The sequence below is a fragment of the Erinaceus europaeus genome, chromosome 12 (genome assembly GCF_950295315.1).
Source record: "Erinaceus europaeus chromosome 12, mEriEur2.1, whole genome shotgun sequence".
Classification (NCBI taxonomy): Eukaryota; Metazoa; Chordata; class Mammalia; order Eulipotyphla; family Erinaceidae; genus Erinaceus; species Erinaceus europaeus.
In genome coordinates, this window is record NC_080173.1 from 45597342 (window position 1) to 45615540 (window position 18199).

Genomic DNA, 18199 nt, shown 5'->3' on the forward strand with positions numbered 1-18199 from the left:
ATGAGGCTTTCTCAGTGATTTTGCTGTTCATAGAGCAGAAAGTACCAGAAGCTCTTCCTCCTTCCTATGTGACACTCTCTGAGCCTGTTCTCCCTCTACCTCCCCTGCCACCTGCAGTAGCTTTCCACAGCCCCACCACCAGGATCAAAAAGGAGCCCCAGAGTCCTCGCACAGCACCGGCCCTGTCCTGCAGCAGGAAGCCACCACTTCCCTACCCCCATGGCAGTGAGCAGTGCCTTTATTCCAGGTGAGCTCCAGCCCAGCCCTGGTGAAGTAGGGGGCTTAGGGCCTTAGGGTGGGAAGAGTGGGGTTGTGACACCCAGGAGCAGAGGTGGCAGTTGTGATGCTAGATAGACAAGAAGGACTTCTAGCTCCTGTTAGAGAGAGACACAGATTTCCTCAGTCTTGTTAGGAGGGACATCATGGGGGCGAGGGTGGGGGAGGTATTCATGGTAAGACTGGAGCAGTCTGTCTCCCATGCAGAAGCCACTGTCCCACCGGGTCTAGTTCTTCTCCCCAAGAGAGAGCTGGTCTCCATATTACACCCGCTTCCAGGATTTTTGGAAGGAGGAAAAGTTACCTGGGACTGAGTCCAGCTCATGGCTGTCCATCACGAGACTCCTCTGCTCTTACTGCTCCCAAAATCCCTGTGGCTTCCCATCCCTGAAGAGGAAGGGTCCAAAGGCCTCTGTCCTCTTCTCTGTCCCGTCACCCTTTCTCCCTCCAACTCCAGTGCCTATGACCCTCCTAGACAAATCACCATCAAGTCCCCTGCCCCTGGTGCCCCTGGACAGTCGTCCCTGCAACCCTTCCCCCGAGCAGAACAGCGGAGTTTCCTGAGATCCTCTGGTACCTCCCAGCCCCACCCTGGCCATGGGTACCTGGGGGAGCATAGGTAAGGAAACAAGGACCCCCATGGAATGGGAGGGCCAGCTCTCACCAGTCTCTCCTCAGTCCCTGAGTGTTCTCCACCTGCCCTTAAGAGACCCAATAGAGATGGAGGTTGGGGAGGGGGAGTGATACTGACAATACCCCCACTCGAGAGTCCACTCTAAAGGTTCTGTGAGAGGTAGACATGAGGCATGAGTATCAATTTAATAATCTCTTCTCTTCTCTCCCCAACTATATCCAGCTCCGTCTTCCAGCAGCCCCTGGACATTTGCCACTCCTTCACATCCTCTCAAGGAGCGGGCCGGGAGCCCCTACCAGCCCCCTACCAACACCAGCTGTCGGAGCCCTGCCCACCGTACCCCCAGCAGAGCTTCAAACAGGAATACCTTGACCCCCTATATGAACAGGCGGGCCAGCCCACTGTGGGCCATGGCGGGGGACACAGGTACCCAGGGGTGGGGTTAGTGATCAAACAGGAGCAGACCGACTTCGCCTACGACTCGGGTAAGATTTACTGGGGTGGGGGGTGATGGAGGAGTTAGGGTGGGATTCCTGGGTGGAGTAACATGTGACCCAGTGAATGGTTCCAGTAAACTCAGAATGTTGCCCCTTAGGTTTTTCAGCTGGTTACCAGTGCTCAGCCAGCCCACCCATCCATTCACTTCTTTTATACATTCAAAAGAATTGTCATTTTTCAGTCAGCAAACTTATGTTCAGAGAGAAAGATAAGTGGATGGTAGATCCTTGCCCTCAGGTAGTTTGTTACTTGGGGTAATGAGGCATTTATTTACATTTCTATACAACAAGTGTTTGGGTTTTGTTATTGTTTGTTTTCCTCTTTAAGAGGTATATCTCACAAGTGAGAGAGGCAAGAGCATCACTCCAGCATATGCAATGCTGGGGATTGAACCTGGGACCTCATGCCTGCCAGTCCAGCACTCTACCTATGTGCCATCTCCCAAGCTGTATGTTTAGGTTTTTAATAACCTCCTGAGGCGATAGTGTTGTGCACAGAGCACCAGTGTGTGCATCTGGAGTACACAAAGGTGTATAGGATGCATGCATCACTGGTCCCTGTCCCCACAAAAGCTTACAAATATGAAAGCACTGGAAGGAAGAGAAACATGAACTTGGACATGAAATTAGTAAGGGTTAATATGTGATTTCCACATCCTATTTAAGCCTACAAATTGCTGGATGACTCACCAACCTGGCCAGAGCTGGGTCCCAGAAAGTAAGGACTGCTTTAAAGCAGTCTAGTTCCAGGAGCCATTTGGTGGTGCACCTGGTTGAGCAAGCATGTTATCATGTGCAAGGATCTGGGTTAAAGCCCCCTGTCCGGACTTGGGGTGTGTGTGTGTTATGCAGGGCTGCAGGTGTCTCTCTCCTTCCCTCTCAATTTTTGTCTCTATCTAATAAATAAAAATATTTTAAAGTCTAGTTTCTCCTGCAGGAGTGAGCTATACTCAGCTGAGTTCATAAACTGCTGTAGTTCATAATCCCAGGCCCCAAGGGAGGACTCAAGACCTTGGCTTCTGTAAGGTTGTTGCTATCCCCAAATTGGAGTTTATCAGCAAATTTGCCTTGGAGGAGAAAAAAGAAAAAACACTAATTCAGAGGTTAGAGTAGTCTCAGAGTTGCTAGAGTCGTCGTTTCTCTATTCCTAGTGTCTAGTCTTTTAGTGAGAGGAGAATGACCCACAAGCCTCCAAGCTCGCCAAATGAGAACCAGAAGGGTATCCTCTCTTTTCTAAGGCTGGGTATAAACCTGAGCCAAATCTGACAGTGAGATGGAGGAGGCTGACCTTCAAAGGATGCAGACCGGAGGGGAGGAATCATGTTACACGCCCTTGAACTCCTGCTCCTCCCCCCCCCCCCACCCCAGCTTCCTCAGAATGGAGTCGGGAATTCCATTCACAAAATGGAGACTTGAATGAGCCCACCCTCCCACCTCCTCTTGGAGGTGTCAGATTACACCATCTCATTTACAGGAGGGAGTGGATGAGGCTGGAACTTTAACTGGTGACTTCACACAAGTGCCAAGTGCCTCCTGGTGGAGTGGGGAGGTGTCCTGTGGGAGGGGATAAAATGGAAGAACGCTCTGCTGTCAGACCTGGGGAAAAAGTTCCCCTATGCCACTGCCTTTTCCCCTGATGCATGTCATCTCTCTTTCTCTCTCTCTCTCTTCCACGCATACGCATGCGCATACGCATGCGCACACATGGCTGGGAACCTGACCTGCTGACCGGACCTTAAATCTATTCCAAGGGAGTTTTAGGCATGAACACTGAGCCCTTTCCCCGGAGGTTCATCTCTGCCGCCTCCCCCTAAACTCACAGGAAACAGCTGTTCCCTGGAATCTTGGACCTGTGAAGCAGCTCTGCCCAGCCCCAGCTGCTGCCATCCATGCCCTCTGGCCTAGCTCTCAAGTTAATGAGTCTGAGCTTTGTACTCCTGTGGGTGAACTTCCCCTGAGCTTTGGTGATATGCAGGCAGCTAGGGAAGAACAGGAAGGCTGGCTGGTCAGAGAAGCTCTTGAGTGTGTAGGCCCCCACTCTCACTCCTCCCCCCTTCCCGCATCCAGGTGTTGTAGCCATCACATCACCCTTTCTTCTTTGTTCCTCCACAGATGTCCCTGGGTGTGCTTCCATGTACCTCCACTCAGAGGGCTTCTCTGGGCCCTCTCCAGCTGACGGGACCATGGGTAAGACAGCCCTCTCCTCCCAGCTAACCCTCCAGATTGGAGGGAGTCAGGAGTCCCTCTTGGGTCTCTTATCAGTAAATCCCCAGATCTGAGTGACCCAACTTCCTCTTCAAGGTTATGGTTATGAGAAACCTTTGCGTCCATTCCCAGATGATGTCTGTGTCGTCCCTGAGAAATTTGAAGGTCAGAGAAGTGACTGAGAATGTTGGGGTGTTTATATGTGCCTCTTTGTGTCCCATTCTCCCTATCCCCCCACACCCCCCCGCCCCAGGAATCACAGAACACTTGGTGGGGGAGAGTTTGGAGAGACCTCTGGGGAGAGTGTGGGGAAGAGGCATGCATTTGGGGAACCAGAAGCCCCAAATCTCCTATTTTCTATTCTCCTCAGGAGAAATCAAGCAGGAAGGGATTGGAGCATTTCGAGAGGGACCGCCCTACCAGCGCCGGGGCGCCTTGCAATTGTGGCAGTTTCTGGTGGCCTTGCTGGATGACCCAACAAATGCCCACTTCATTGCCTGGACAGGCCGGGGAATGGAGTTCAAACTAATTGAGCCTGAGGAGGTGAGCCACACCTCTCCTCCCAACTGGCAGAGGGGGCATGCAGATAAGAACGGGGAGTTGGTAGCATGTCCTTTCACCATCATCACCTCTTCACTGACTGTCAAACTAGGGTCTGAGCTGTTGCTTAGTCACAGGACTGGCTTAGCCTTTTACAAAAAAGATTTCAAGTGCTCTTAATAGCAAACGCCACCCCTCATCCCCAATACTTCCTCTGTTGCGCTAACATCACCATCTCAAAACTCTGTCTTCTATTCCCAGGTTGCTAGACTCTGGGGCATTCAGAAGAACCGGCCAGCCATGAATTATGACAAGCTGAGTCGCTCCCTCCGATACTACTATGAGAAAGGCATTATGCAGAAGGTCGGGGGTTAGGGGTCCAGGGATAAGAGACTAGGGATGGGCTGGGGATAGAAAACATTTCTTAGCAACTTTATGGACATTACCACCCTCCCTCCCACCCCCCAAATCATAACTGAAAAGCTCAAAGCATGGAAGGATTGAGATGAAAGATGAATTTGGAAATGTGAGGGAAGGAGGTGGCTTCTTAGAGGAAGCAGCATGGGAGAGAAGGGTTGTCCAGGCATCTGCCTGGATTTGACCCGGATGGGGAACTAGACTGACCAGCCCTTCTCCTCTCACACAGGTGGCTGGCGAGCGTTACGTGTACAAGTTTGTGTGCGAGCCCGAGGCCCTCTTCTCCCTGGCCTTCCCAGACAATCAGCGTCCAGCTCTCAAGGCCGAGTTTGACCGGCCAGTCAGTGAGGAGGACACAGTCCCTTTGTCCCACTTGGACGAGAGCCCTGCCTACCTCCCAGAGCTGGCTGGTCCTACCCAGCCCTTTGGCCCCAAGGGTGGTTTCTCCTATTAGTCTTGAACAGCTGCCCTCTTCTATCCATGGGTGCTGCCCTGTGTACATATAGATTCTGAAACCCACAGGTGTCTCTGGAGTAGACCCCCACTGCCCTCACCAATCACCCTGGTCTAGACTCTGAGCTGCTAACCAGAGTTGCTGGGAAGGAAAAGTGGGCGTACTACAAGTGCAAAGAAGAGTCTAGAAAACTTGGGGAGGTTGCCTCTGGTCTCCTTTTATGTTCTGCTTGGAGATCCTGGGCCAACTCCTTCTACCCCATCACAGAGAACACAAGTTCTGTTCTGGAAGGGACAAAGGCGCTTCCCCACTAGTCCTGGCAGAGGGCTCACTCCACTCAGTCCAGGCCCACTCAGCTCCGCAGATCTCCCACTGTGTGGAGATGAGCCTGGACACTGTACTGCACTCCAAGCTGTGACCCTGAAGGGTCTCATCTGTTGATTCTTGGTGCTGTGTTCCCAGAGGCAGGGAGAGTTTGAGTAAGGAACCTGGAATGAGTGAGGTGGGATACCAGGTGGAGGCAGGAAGGGCTGAGCTTTTGCTCCTAGGCCCTTAGTCTCTCCTCTACCTTGCCTAGGCCCAGGCCTGGGATTTCATCTCCCCCTCCACTATGTCTTCCAGACTCTAATAAAGGCCCCTGCTTCTCCTGCTCTCCTGTGTCCTCTTTACTGCCAAGGGAAAAGGGCCTGAGGCTGGAAACGAGGTCTGGTCAAGGGGCAGATGACTATAATTTGGGCCCTGACCCTGACACTAACTTCCTGTCTGAATTTGGGAATAGACAGGGTTCAGGGACATCAGGTTTTTCCACATCAGGCATACTGTGTGAACATCCAGGGATAAAGAAGATGGATACTTGTCCACCTATAGTGTGGCTCCCACAGCAGTGACCCTGCCTTTCGAATGAGGGGAAGTGTGACAGACAGGTAGGGCTGCTGTGTTTTCAGGCCTTCCTGGGGCCTCTTCAGGCAGGGTCTTGGCCTTTGGCATCTGGGACCATCTGTTTCTCTGACCATGCTGCCCACATGTACCTCAACTGTGTGCCCACCCCTCTGCCCTGGTTCTAAGTTGTTTTTGCTGAAATTGGGGACAAGGATTAGTATGGAGAGGATGTGGAGAGTGGGAAGAGGCATGCAAGCAAGAAGATGAAGGGAGGAGTCAGAGAAAGCCTTCAGTTCTGGCCAATAAAGGAAAAGGATACTACATTTTTGGGGTAAAGGGAAGGAGAAAATAGCACAAAATTTTTCTCGCCCAAATTTTTGGGGAAATAGATCCTGGGTTGAGTTCTCTAAGGATCAGGAAATGGTCTGGACTAGAAATGACAGGCGTGGGCTGGGAGATGACATGATTATGCAAAAGACTTTCATGCTTGAGGCTGCAAGGTCTCAGGTTCAATCCTCAGCATCACCATTACCCAGAGCTGAGCAGTGTTCTGATCTATCCCTCATTAAAATAAAATATTTTAAAAAAATCTTTAAAAAGAGAAATGACAGGACTAACTGGAGAGGTAGGAGGGGCAGACCTAGATGCTGCTTTCTGGGAGCCCAGCTCAGGTACTAACCAGTGTTCTTGAGCTTGATCAGAACCTCCGGCTTGATCCCTGAACCACTTCAACGGCTTCTGCCCAGCACCTTGGCAAGACCACAACAGCCCTGGCAGGAAGACCCCTCCACAACTACCCACAAAGAAAAGCAACTGTACTTTTTCTCCTAGAAACAAAATACTGTACTTTTTATACTTTAGAACAAGAAATATCATTTATAGACCTGGAACAGCTCATATATGTATGAGGCCCTGGGTACAATCCCTGACACCAAAAACAAATTTAAATAGAAGTTTTGTTATTTTTAATTATTCTTCCCCCCCCCCTTTATTGTTGTTGTAACTGATGTCATTGTTGTTGGATAGGACAGAGAGTGAAATGGAGAGAGGAGGGGGAGAGAAAGACACCTGCTTCACCGCCTGTGAAGTGACTCCTCTGCAGGTGGGGAGCAGGGGACTCAAACCGGGATCCTTAACGCTGGTCTCTGTGCTTCACACCACCTGCGCTTACCCACTGCGCTACCGCCCACCTCCCTAAATAGAAATTTTTAAAAAGACATTTGGGTTTTAATGGAATTCATCATGAGTCTGTGTATCATCCTTGCACAGGGGCCACACTAATCTGTCATGCCAACTCTTCAATGTGTGTGCTGTCGAAACACTCACAAGGCATATTTAAACTTTACACTAAAGTTAGACCTTGGGTCAGAAAGATAGCATAATGGTAATTCAAAAAGATTTTGGTGCCTGAGGCTCCAAGGTCCCAGGTTTAATCCCTAGCACCAACATAAAACAGAGCTGAGCAGTGATCTGGTAAACAAACCTTGACCTGGGACTGACAGAATTATGCATGTATTAGGGATCCCAGTGCAAAACAAACAAAACACCCCAGTATAAGTAAAGCGAGGCCTTATGGTGGGAAGGCCTCATGAGTGGAAAACCTGAGGTTCTGAGTAAGCACACATGAGAGACAGGGATTTAGATGTGAAACATTCAGGAAATGGTCGTTTGCCCTTCCTCACTGCTCTGTTTAAATTCTGGAACTTGAAGGGGCACTCCTGCGAGGAGCCAGCTAAAGCAGCCAGTGAGCACTTGCAAAACCAAGTCAGGATCAGGAGTGAATGAAGGTGCTCTCCGGACCAAGAACCTGACCAGTGGCAGAACTTACATGTGCCCCAGGAGCCTGACAGACAAAAACAAGCAGACTCAGCACATGCGCTGGGCCGGAAACGCCTGAGCTGGGCTCCTGCAGGATTGGGATTAAACAGTATTCTTTCAGTATCTGAGAGTCCAGCTCCCTGCACAAGGCCTAGATCCTTTCCTGGTTCAAGGAAGAGAAACAAGTGTCCTACTGTGTGGCAGTAGCAGGCCAGCCTTCCCAAAGCTGACTGGTGCTACCACCCACTGAGTAGGCTTGACTCCTGACTACATGCAGTTTCCTCATGGGCAGCCATATTATCACAGCAGAGAAGTGACCCCAGTACTTGGAAAAATGGGAACAACCACACCACAAAGCATTATGCTCACCTGGTTCAGAAAGATGGTGAGCCCTTTTGTCTCTCACCTGAATCTGTTAAGCATCCCTTTGTCAAAGCCAAGGGAAAGAGCATGCCTAAGGATCTGCATGCCTAAGGCTCTAGGATCAATCCTCAGCACTGCATATGCCAGACTGAAAATAGAGCTCTGGCCTTTCTCTCATGAATTTTTTTTTTTAAAGATTTTATTTATTTATTTATTTACTTATTTACGAGAAAGACAGGAGGAGAGAGAAAGAACCCTAACCCTAACCCTAACTCTGGCACATGTGCTGCCGGGGATCGAACTCGGGACCTCATGCTTGAGAGGCCAAAGCTTTGTCACTGCGCCACCTCCCGGACCACTCTCATGAATTTTTTTAAGTCCCCTTTTTCAGCCACTACTTAAAAACCTACACCTTGCTGTGCAAGCACTAAGCCCCAATGATAACAACACAATATGCAAACAAGCAAACAACCTACACCTCCCTGAGGCTGGAGTATAGGTACCTAGGAGGGCGCCTGCTTTGTCATACACACGATTCAGGTTCAGAAACTTTGAGTACTGTGGTGTCTTCCCTTCTCTCCCCGTCTCTCCTTCTATCTGAAGAAGCCAGTCAGGAGAGGTGAAAGAATAAAGATAGCGTGCCGAGTGCTCAGTCCGCTTCCCTTCTGGTGTCCTCAGTAGCCTCTTCTCCCAGAAAGAGCTTAAAAGTTAAGCCACAAGATCTCCTGCCCTACTTACTGGCCTAGGCCTCATGAGGATCACACTCAACAGCCTGCAGGTGCTCGCTCAGCTCCATAAAAGGGCAGGGGGCTGCAGTCAGCAAGTTCCCTGGCCTGGATTCTCTGGATTGTGTCTTCAGAGTGGTTTGCTATTCGATGATGGCCTACAGGGTGTTGTTGTTCTTTTGTTGTTTTTGTTTGTTTGTTTTAATTTTTTTAAATACTTATTTATTCCCTTTTGTTGCCTTTGTTTTTGTTGTTTTTTTACACCATAGCACTGCTCAGCTCTGGCTTATGGTGGTGTGGGGGATTAAACCTGGGACTGAAGCCTCAGGCATGAGAGCCTGTTGGCATAAACATTATGCTCTCTACCCCTGCCCACCTACAGTTCTTTACATCCTAGAATACCATATAGTCTCTTATATTGTCTGGCACATTGTCCTATAGTAACTCTAGCATTTTCAACTGTGTTTGTGTGGGCCCCAACAAGGGGTGCCCAATAACTCCCAAGTGACTTCTTCACAAGCTCCAGGGCCAGATCAGCTTTCCAGGAATTCCACAACCTGGCCTGGCAGTTTCTGAGAGGAGCAACAAGATTCGTGGCCACTCCCCAGGCCAAAGCTAGGAGAAAACACTACAAAGAATGTGGGAGCACAGATGCCAGGCAGCACAAACCAGCTGTAAAAGATATTAGGTTGACTTTGTTTGAGGTGGGTGAGGGTAGACTTTGACAATAAAGGCCCTTTGTTAAAGCCCACTGAGACCCTCAGGGGAAAAAATAAAAATAAAATAAAATCCCAGCCATTGCTCAGCATATTGCAAAAGGGAACAAGACACACTACATACTCAACGTATGACAGGCAGGAGAGGGCACAGGAAGCACCTTATGTAGGCAGCCAGGTGTCCAGACTGCAGCAGCGCAGCATCGGAAGCGGTTATCATGGGGTAATGGGGAGCAGAGCCGGGTGAGCACTGCTGCTGACTGAGACTGCAGGGCTGGGCCCGAAGAGTGGCCAGGCCAAGTCTCAAGGGACTCCCTACCATGTGCACCAAAACTGCAGATATTTCCCCTACCTTCTCTAAAGCTGAACCAATATCTTAACCTGCCAGCTAAAACAAAAAAGAAAAAAACACTGGTTATTTTTATTTCTTAAGAAAATAAATATTTCCAAGAGGTGAAGCATAGAGGCTGGACAGGAGAGGAATGGGGCCAACACTTTAAAGGAGCTTCATGGCTCCCTCCTGCAGACAGTACCAGTTAGACCATCAGGGCAGCTCTGTCCCAACCAAGGGTTCCACCGAGTTGCTCTTTTCTCAAAGATGACGCTCTGTATCCCAGGGGTTATGGCTGGGCCCAGTGACCTGGGGTACGGGAGCTGGGGGCTCTGATCAAATCAGACTTAAATCCCAGTTTCTATTATGTCACCAGGGAAGAAATGAAGTCAAGTTTAGAAAATATCCAGGGCAGCTTAATCCTCAGGAACAGGTTTTCATCAGCTTAGTGATGCTGAGTCCTGGCCCAGCACAGTAGGAGGTGCATACAGACGAGTCTTGCCTTTCAGCGTCGCCGGAAGGCCCGAGATATTCTCCACGCGTTAGGTTCCTCGTAGCGGTTATACAAAGGTTCCAGGCGCTGCTGCTTCTTCTGCTTGCTTAGCTTGGTCGGGTCGGAGACCTTGAAGAAGGCTGGAGCAAACTCCACAAGCCACCGTGGGTCGATGGTGGTGACCTCACGCATGTACTCCTTCGTGGTCAGCACCAGCTCATGATACACCACCCTGAGGGGAAACAGAGACAGTGCTAGAGGCTCTGAGACAGGCCCCATTCTGGAGCCATCGTGGCCCTTTGTAGACTTCATCACAGCTTACATTTTTTTTTAACCTCTTATCTGTCCTATCTGACCCCCTCAGGAGACTGCAGTCTGGTTATGACAGCCACACAATAATGAAGAGCCTGCATACCTCTAGCCACAAGAAAGCTGTCAGGACCATGTGTTCTAGTACTAGCTCTGGTTCTAATAGTTAGGAGGCACAGAGCTGATCACATTCCTTCTTTGAAGCTCAATTACCTGCTCTGTGAAATAGGACAGTGTTCTTTCACGTGGTCTTCCCATAATATTAGGGCCCTGAGAAGAGAACCTCTCAAATTGATTGGGAAGGCCTTTTTACTCTGATGGCAGTTTTTTGTTTTTTTTTTAATGTGATACCTGGGGCCTCAAGCATGTGTAGTATCACTAAATAAACTCCACACCCAACTGTCTATTTATTTTTAAGAGAGAGACACCAGAGTACTATTCTACTACCCATCCACTGAACTCCCCTGGTGCTGTCCATGGTGTTCCCACTGTGTGCCCAGGCTTGAACCCAGGGCCTCACACACAGCAAAGCTTATGCTCTACGTGGTGAGCTATCTCTCAGTTCCAATAGCACAATGCTTTTAGGGTTAGGGTTAGGGTTATGAGTCTTATATTAAGTTTCTAGGTAATAGTAGACATTTAAAAAAATATTACTTAAGGAAAAATTTGAACTGCTTTAGTAGGTGATTTCTAAGATCTCCCAAGTTCTCAAACTGTATTTTATCCTCTCAGCACCTGAGAGTGAGCCTAATTCAGGTTTCACCTGCTCTAGAAATATAAGCAATGTAGAGCCAGTAGATTTATAGGTTCTCTGCCCAGAACAAGCTCCGGATCTGGGCCTTGCCCACCTACCATTCTGGTTGTCTGTTAAAGAGAGCACTGGAAGGATGAATGTAGACCACTTGCTGGTCAATTAGTGTCCTGTAACCCTCCTGTGGGTCTTTCTTGGCGGCATTACGGAAAAATCCACTACAAATAGCCTTCTGCACTCGGACTGTGCACTTGCCACAGGAGACCACATCCAGCTTATGTCTAACAGGAAAATAAATCAAGATAGAATAAAAATGTAAGCCTACTTTGCTTTCAGAGGCTCTACCTTAGTGAGTCACAACGCCTAGTAACCCTAACTGGGGCCCCAGGAACAGACGCCACGATCTCCTTACTAGCCCAGTGTACAACAGGGGCAGCTCTAGAACAATAAGCCAGATGGGTGGCATGTGAGCCAGATAATTCAACTCACCAAATTATGTTGTTTGTTTACAACTAAAGTGCTTATAAACAATACATTTTTTTTTAACATTTATTTATTTCATTTTGTTGCCCTTGTTGCTTTATTGTTGTAGTTGTTATTGATGTCATAGTTGCTGGATAGGACAGAGAGAAATGGAGAGAGGAGGGGAAGACAGAGAGGGAGAGAGAAAGACAGACACTTGCAGAGCTGCTTCACCGACTGTGAAGTAACTCTGGTGGGGAGCTGGGGGCTCGAACCAGGATTCTTAAGCCGGTCCTTCCACTTGGCGCCACGTGTGCTTAACCTGCTGTGCTACCGCCCGACTCCCACAATGCATGTTTTTCAACAACTAGTTAATTATCTTTCCTCACAGAAATTTTCTATAGTGGTTCTCGGTCACTCCCTTACCTAGAGGTATAAAACAAAGATGGAAAAGCTGGAGGAAGTTACCGAAGAGGCACCGGTACAGATGAATATAGCTCCCTAGACATGTAGAGACAGACAAACATGACTCAAAGAGGTTCAACCCAAGCATGCAGAAAAACCAACAACTGTTACCTATCCATAATGCCTAACATCTGCTTGCGAATATCCTGGGCCCGGCGCAGAGAACGAGCCTGGATGAAGTTTTCATAGCACCAAGGGTTGGAGAATTTGTTGTTCTTCCAGGAATTGTACACAGCCAGCAGGGTGAGGTGGTCCCCTTCAGTCTGGTGAAATTTGGCCTTCTTCTGATCTGCAAGGGCTTGTTTATCCTGCCAAGCAGTAGAGCAGGGTCACTTCCCACGCAAGAGTTACTAACAATATCCAGCAGTTCTAGGGAGTCTTATGTGATCCTGCCTAAAGTGGCCATGTTAAGTGCCACAGTGGTAACAGGCTTACCTCACCCAACAACTCATACCCTTATCTGACTAGGCGTCTGAACTCCCTACCTTGGGCCTGTAAAAGACATTCTGCACAGACAGCATGGACACAATGGTCAGCATTTCTTCACTGCAGCCCAGATGTACAGACATGATCAGCATTTTGCATAGCATTGGCTCCAAAGGGAATTCTGCCATCTAGAGGGAGAAGAGAAAAATAAAATTGTGTCCCCAGGGGAAGATTGAAGACTCAAGATGTGAAACACTGATCTGAGTGGGTAGCAGCCACAGGAGATGTCCCCTAGATACCTGATTCTATCAGCAGAATGCTGCAGATGTATTATCCAAGTAAATCGCAACAGAGTATGTGTGACCAACAATATAACTACCATTGAGGTAGGTAGAAAATTTGCAGACATCATATAAAGTTAAAACAACTCAATATGTCTTGTGACTAGAATTTCTTTCTACAAAAGGATATTATTTTAAGTGACAGTGGGAAATTCAAGTTAAAAACAGGCATCCAGTGGTCCAGGAAGTGGTGCAGTGGATAAAGTGTTGGACTCCCAAGCATGAGGTCTTGAGTTTAATCCCCGGCAGCAAGCACATGTACCAAAGTGATATCTGGTTCCTTCTCTCTCTCTTTCTCCTCTTATTCCTCTCATAAATAAATAAATAAAAGAAAATTTAGATGGAAAAGAGTTCCGCCAATATTTAAAAAAACAAACAAACAAAAACAGGCATCTAATACAAAGCTTATCCAGGGCTTCAGACCTTAATTTTACAGAGGACAAAGAGAATGTAGGCTAGCCAGGGAATCTTCCAAGTCTTACCCTGCGGCCTAGACGAGTTAGCAGGCCTTCGTCATCCAGGGCCCCTAGTGTGTACAGCTGCTCCATGGCTGTGATCAAGGTTTCCATTGGTGGGGCATCCATGAAGTCAAAAGACAGCAGATCATTGATGCCCATGGCCTAGAACAAAGAAAGAAAAGCATAAGAAAGGAAGGCCAGAGAGACTATTTGTCACTTTCTTTCCTCTTTCTCCAAGCGCAATCTCTGGCAGGAAACTGCCAGTAAGATTAACAGTACTCTCTAAGGCCACACAAAACTCAAGATGTAGAGAGCATATACTTCCTTGGCGAGGGTGGAGAGGGGTAAGGGGGGGTGGGAGGGCAAACACAGGATGGGACACTCCCTTAAAACAATAGCACATACAACTCAACAACAAAAATATAAACAAGTCAATTTTTTAAGTGAACAAAGGATTTGAAAAGACATTTCTCCAAGTAAAAAAAAATGGCAAATAAGCACATAGGGAAAAAAAAATCGCTCAGGGAAATGTAAGCCAAAGCGGCACTGAGATGACACTTCATATTCACTAAAATAGCTACTCAAAAGAAAAACAGCTGCAAGTACTGCACAAGTCTTGCAAGTGTGAAGCTGTGGGTTCAATCTCCTATACTACATATGACTGAACAGCACTCTGACCAGTCTATCTCTCATTTAATAAATAAATATTTTTTAAAATGATAGGGTGATGCTTTAAGCTCTCATGCATGCAATTTTAAAGAATCCTTAATTTTTAAGGATAAATATGGTATTTAACATTAAAATATTATTTTAAAATGTAATAAATAACAAGTGTTGACAAGAATAGAGAGAAACAGGAATCAGGGCCAGGTGGTGGTACCCTGGCTTGAGGACACATGTTAGAATGCACAAGAACCCAGTTCAACCCCCAGACCCTATCTGGGGAGGGAGGGAAACTTCACGAGTGGGGAAGCAGTGCTGCAGGTCTCTCTCTCTCCTTCTTGATCTCCCCCTTCCCTCTCAATTTCTGGCTGTCTCCATCTAATAAATAAAGATAATTAAAAAAGAAGAGAGGGGTTGAGTGGTAGCACAGCAGGTTAAATGCATGTGGTGTGAAGCACAAGGACCGGCGTAAGGATCCCAGTTTGAGCCCCCGGCTCCCCACCTACAGGGGAGTCGCTTCACAGCGGTAAAGCAGGTCTGCAGGTGTGTCCCTCTTTCTCTCTCCCCCGTCTTCCCCTCCTCTCTCCATTTCTCTGTCCTATCAAACAACAACATCATCAACAACAACAACTGTAACTACAACAATAATACAACAAGGGCAACAAATAGGAAAAGAAATAATAAAAAAAATTAAAAAAGAAATCTATGAAGAGGAATTTCATACATTAGTGGGAATGTAAAATAGTACAGATACTATGGAAAGAATTTGAAAATTTACCAATAAATTAAACAGTTATTATATGACTCAGCAATTGCACTTGTACATATACATTCAAAGAACTGAAGCAGGGAATCAAACATATATTTGTACACTAATATCCATAGTAGTATAATTCATAAGAGGTGATAGGTAGAAACCACCCAAATGTCCATCAACATCTAAATGAGTAAACTAAATATATATATAACAGACATATACAGATAAATACTTTTAAACCTTAAAAAGAAATGAAATTCTGATATATCCCAACAATGGATAAACCATAAACCACTACACTAAGTAAAATAAGCCTAATACAAAAGGGCAGATATTCCATGGTTTCACTTCTTCTTCTTCTAGCGTTTGCTGATATGGAGTAACTAGAATAGGCAATTAATAGGGCTAGTAAGTAAAATAAGGGTGACCAGGGACTAGAGGGAAAGGAGAAAGAAGGAGCTATTTGGGGAGTCAGGTGGTAGCTCAGTGGGTTAAGCGCAGGTGGTGCAAAGAGCAAGGACCAGTTTAAGGATCCCAGGTCAAGTCCCTGGCTCCACACCTGCAGGGGAGTCGCTTCACAGGCAGTGAAGCAGGTCTGCAGGTGTCTCTCTTTATCTCCCCCTGTCTTCCCCTTCTCTCTCCATTGCTCTCTGTCCTATCTAACAACGACAACATCAGTAACAACAATAACTACAACAACAATGAAAAACAACAAAGGCAACAAAAGGGAAAATAAATAAATATAAAAATTTTTTTTTAAAAAAGGAGCTGTCTGTTGTTTAATGGGTATATAGATTCTGATTAGGATAATGAAAAAGTTAAAGAAATGAATGGTGATGATGGTTGTTCAACACCATAAACAAATTTAGTACTACTGAATCATGTATTTAAAAATTTTTTTGGGAGTCGGGCTGTAGCGCAGTGGGTTAAGCGCAGGTGGCGCAAAGCACAAAGACCGGCATAAGGATCCCGGTTCGAACCCCGGCTCCCCACCTGCAGGGGAGTCGCTTCACAGGCGGTGAAGCAGGTCTGCAGGTGTCTATCTTTCTCTCCCCCTCTCTGTCTTCCCCTCCTCTCTCCATTTCTCTCTGTCCTATCCAACAACAACAACAACAACAATAATAACTACAACAATAAAACAACAAGGGCAACAAAAGGGAATAAAAAAAATCTATTTTTTTAATTTTTTAAATATTTATTTATTTATTCCTTTTTGTTGCCCTTGTTTTATTGTTATAATTATTATTGTTGTTGTTATTGATGTCATTGTGGGATAGGACAGAGAGAAAATGGAAAGAGGAGGGGAAGACAGAGAGGGGGAGAGAAAGACTGACACCTGCAGACCTGCTTCACCTCCTGTGAAGCGACTCCCCTGCAGGGGAAGCCAGGGGCTCGAACCGGGATCCTTAGGCTGGTCCTTGTGCTTTGTGTCACCTGCGCTTAACCCGCTGTGCTACCGCTTGATTCCTTGAATCATGTATTTTTAAAAGTATATAATGGGTGGACTGGGAGATGGCACAGTGGCTAACGCACTTGACTTGGAAGCATCCTGGTTCTATCTGTCTGTCTCTTTAATAAATAAACATTTTACAAGTATGTTTACTGGCATAGCATAATGATTATGTAAAAGATTTTCCTGAAGAGAGAGACAGGCTGGGAGTATGGATCAACCTGTCAATGCCCATGTTCAGCGGGGAAGCAATTACAGAAACCAGACCTTCCACTTTCCGCACCCCATAATGACACTGGGTCCATACTCCCAGAGGGATAAAGAATAGAAAAGAGTGGTACGGGAAATGGCACAGTGGATAAAGCATTGGACTCTCAAGCAATGAGGTCCTGAGTTTGATCCCCAGCAGCGCATTTACCAGAGTGATGTCTGGTTTTTTCTCTCTCTCCTCCTATCTTTCTCATTAATAAATAAATAAAATCTTTAAAAGAAAGAAAGAATAGGAAAGCTATCAGGGGAGGGGATGGGATATGGAGTTCTGGTGGTGGGAATTGTGTGGAGTTGTACTCCTCTGATCCTATGGTTTTGTTTTTTTTTTTGTCAGTGTTTCCTTTTTATATATAAAAATTTTTAAAAATATATATTTTCCTGTCTGAGGTTCTCAAGTCCCAGGTTCAATCCCTTGTACCGCCATAAGCCAGCGTTGTGCAGTGCTCTGGTTAAAAAATAAAGTATATACATGGGCCACAGACACATGAAAAAAATGTTCCACCTCTCCCCACTAGCAGGGGGAAAGCTTCACAAGTGGTGAAGCAGTGTTGCAGGTGTCTCTCTGTCTCTCTATCACCCCTCCCCTCTCAATTTCTGACTATCTCTATCCAACAAATAAAGAGGAAAAAAAAATTTTTAATGTTCCACCTCACTTATCAATAGAGAAATGTAAATAAAAACTACACTGAGATACCATCTCACACCTGAGAGAATGGCTGACATCAACAATTCAGAAATGACAGGTGTTCATGAGGCTGTGGAGAAAAAGGAACTCTGCTACACTGCTGGTGGGAATGCAAACTGGTGCAGCCCCTTTGGAAGACTGTACAGAGAGTCCTTAAACAAATAAAAATGGAATTAGCTTATGATCCAGTGATATCACTCTTAGGCATTTATCTAAAGAACACTGAAACACTAATTAAGAAGAGACATATGCACCCCTATGTTCATAGCTGCATTATTCACAAAAACGAAGGAAGTCAAAAACGAAGCAGTCTAAATGTCCATCAACAGATGACTGGCTAAAGAAGTTATGGGGTATGTATTCCATGGAATACTACTCTGCAATCGAAAAAGACAGTATCATGTCCTTTAGGACAAAATGGATGGAACTGGAGATGAGAGTGGTTAGTGAAATAAGTGAAGAGATGAAAGACAACCACCAGGTGGTTTCACTCATATGTGGAATCTAGAGACCTGATACACATGAACTTGGAAAAAGAAAAAAAAAAAAAGCAGGAAGCAAACTGTTCCTAAGACTTGTAAGAACTACAGTGGTTATCTTTGAGAAGTGGGAGAATGGGGATACAGAACTCTGGTAGTGCGTATGGAGCTAGACACTCCAGACTTACAATCTTATATGGAACTAATAATCACAAATCAAAAAAATAAAGTGTATACTTTTAAAAACAATACATTGGTTTACCCATCTCCCATATGCATTTCTACTGTGCATCTAGCAGCGCCATTTGAAATTATAGGGATATGAAGATGACAAA

At 46.4% G+C, this 18199-nt stretch overlaps 2 protein-coding genes across 9 annotated transcripts in view; one reads left to right on the forward strand and one right to left on the reverse strand.

Annotated features, from left to right (window-relative positions):
• ETV4 (ETS variant transcription factor 4) overlaps positions 1–5674 on the forward strand; it is an 18343-nt gene extending 12669 nt beyond the window's left edge. For 5 of the 8 annotated variants that reach the window (XM_007531846.3, XM_060203429.1, XM_060203431.1 and 2 more), the window contains 8 exons: positions 118–247; positions 734–895; positions 1133–1395; positions 3520–3594; positions 3709–3777; positions 3983–4155; positions 4414–4515; positions 4799–5674. In XM_007531846.3, the coding sequence (XP_007531908.2) occupies positions 118–247; positions 734–895; positions 1133–1395; positions 3520–3594; positions 3709–3777; positions 3983–4155; positions 4414–4515; positions 4799–5023 (1199 nt within the window). In that variant the 3' untranslated portion in view covers positions 5024–5674. Of the gene's footprint in view, positions 1–117; positions 248–733; positions 896–1132; positions 1396–1743; positions 3434–3519; positions 3595–3708; positions 3778–3982; positions 4156–4413; positions 4516–4798 lie in introns of those variants that run through there. The other 3 variants (XM_060203430.1, XM_060203435.1, XM_060203436.1) reach the window with 3 other exon arrangements.
• Positions 5675–9928: 4254 nt separating this feature from the next.
• DHX8 (DEAH-box helicase 8) overlaps positions 9929–18199 on the reverse strand; it is a 42259-nt gene continuing 33988 nt past the window's right edge. Inside the window, exons 19-23 of the mRNA XM_007531850.3 lie at positions 13585–13722; positions 12821–12949; positions 12447–12643; positions 11510–11689; positions 9929–10580 (exon numbers count right to left, since the gene is read on the reverse strand). Of these exons, the coding sequence (XP_007531912.1) occupies positions 10361–10580; positions 11510–11689; positions 12447–12643; positions 12821–12949; positions 13585–13722 (864 nt within the window). The 3' untranslated portion in view covers positions 9929–10360. The remainder of the gene's footprint in view (positions 10581–11509; positions 11690–12446; positions 12644–12820; positions 12950–13584; positions 13723–18199) is intronic.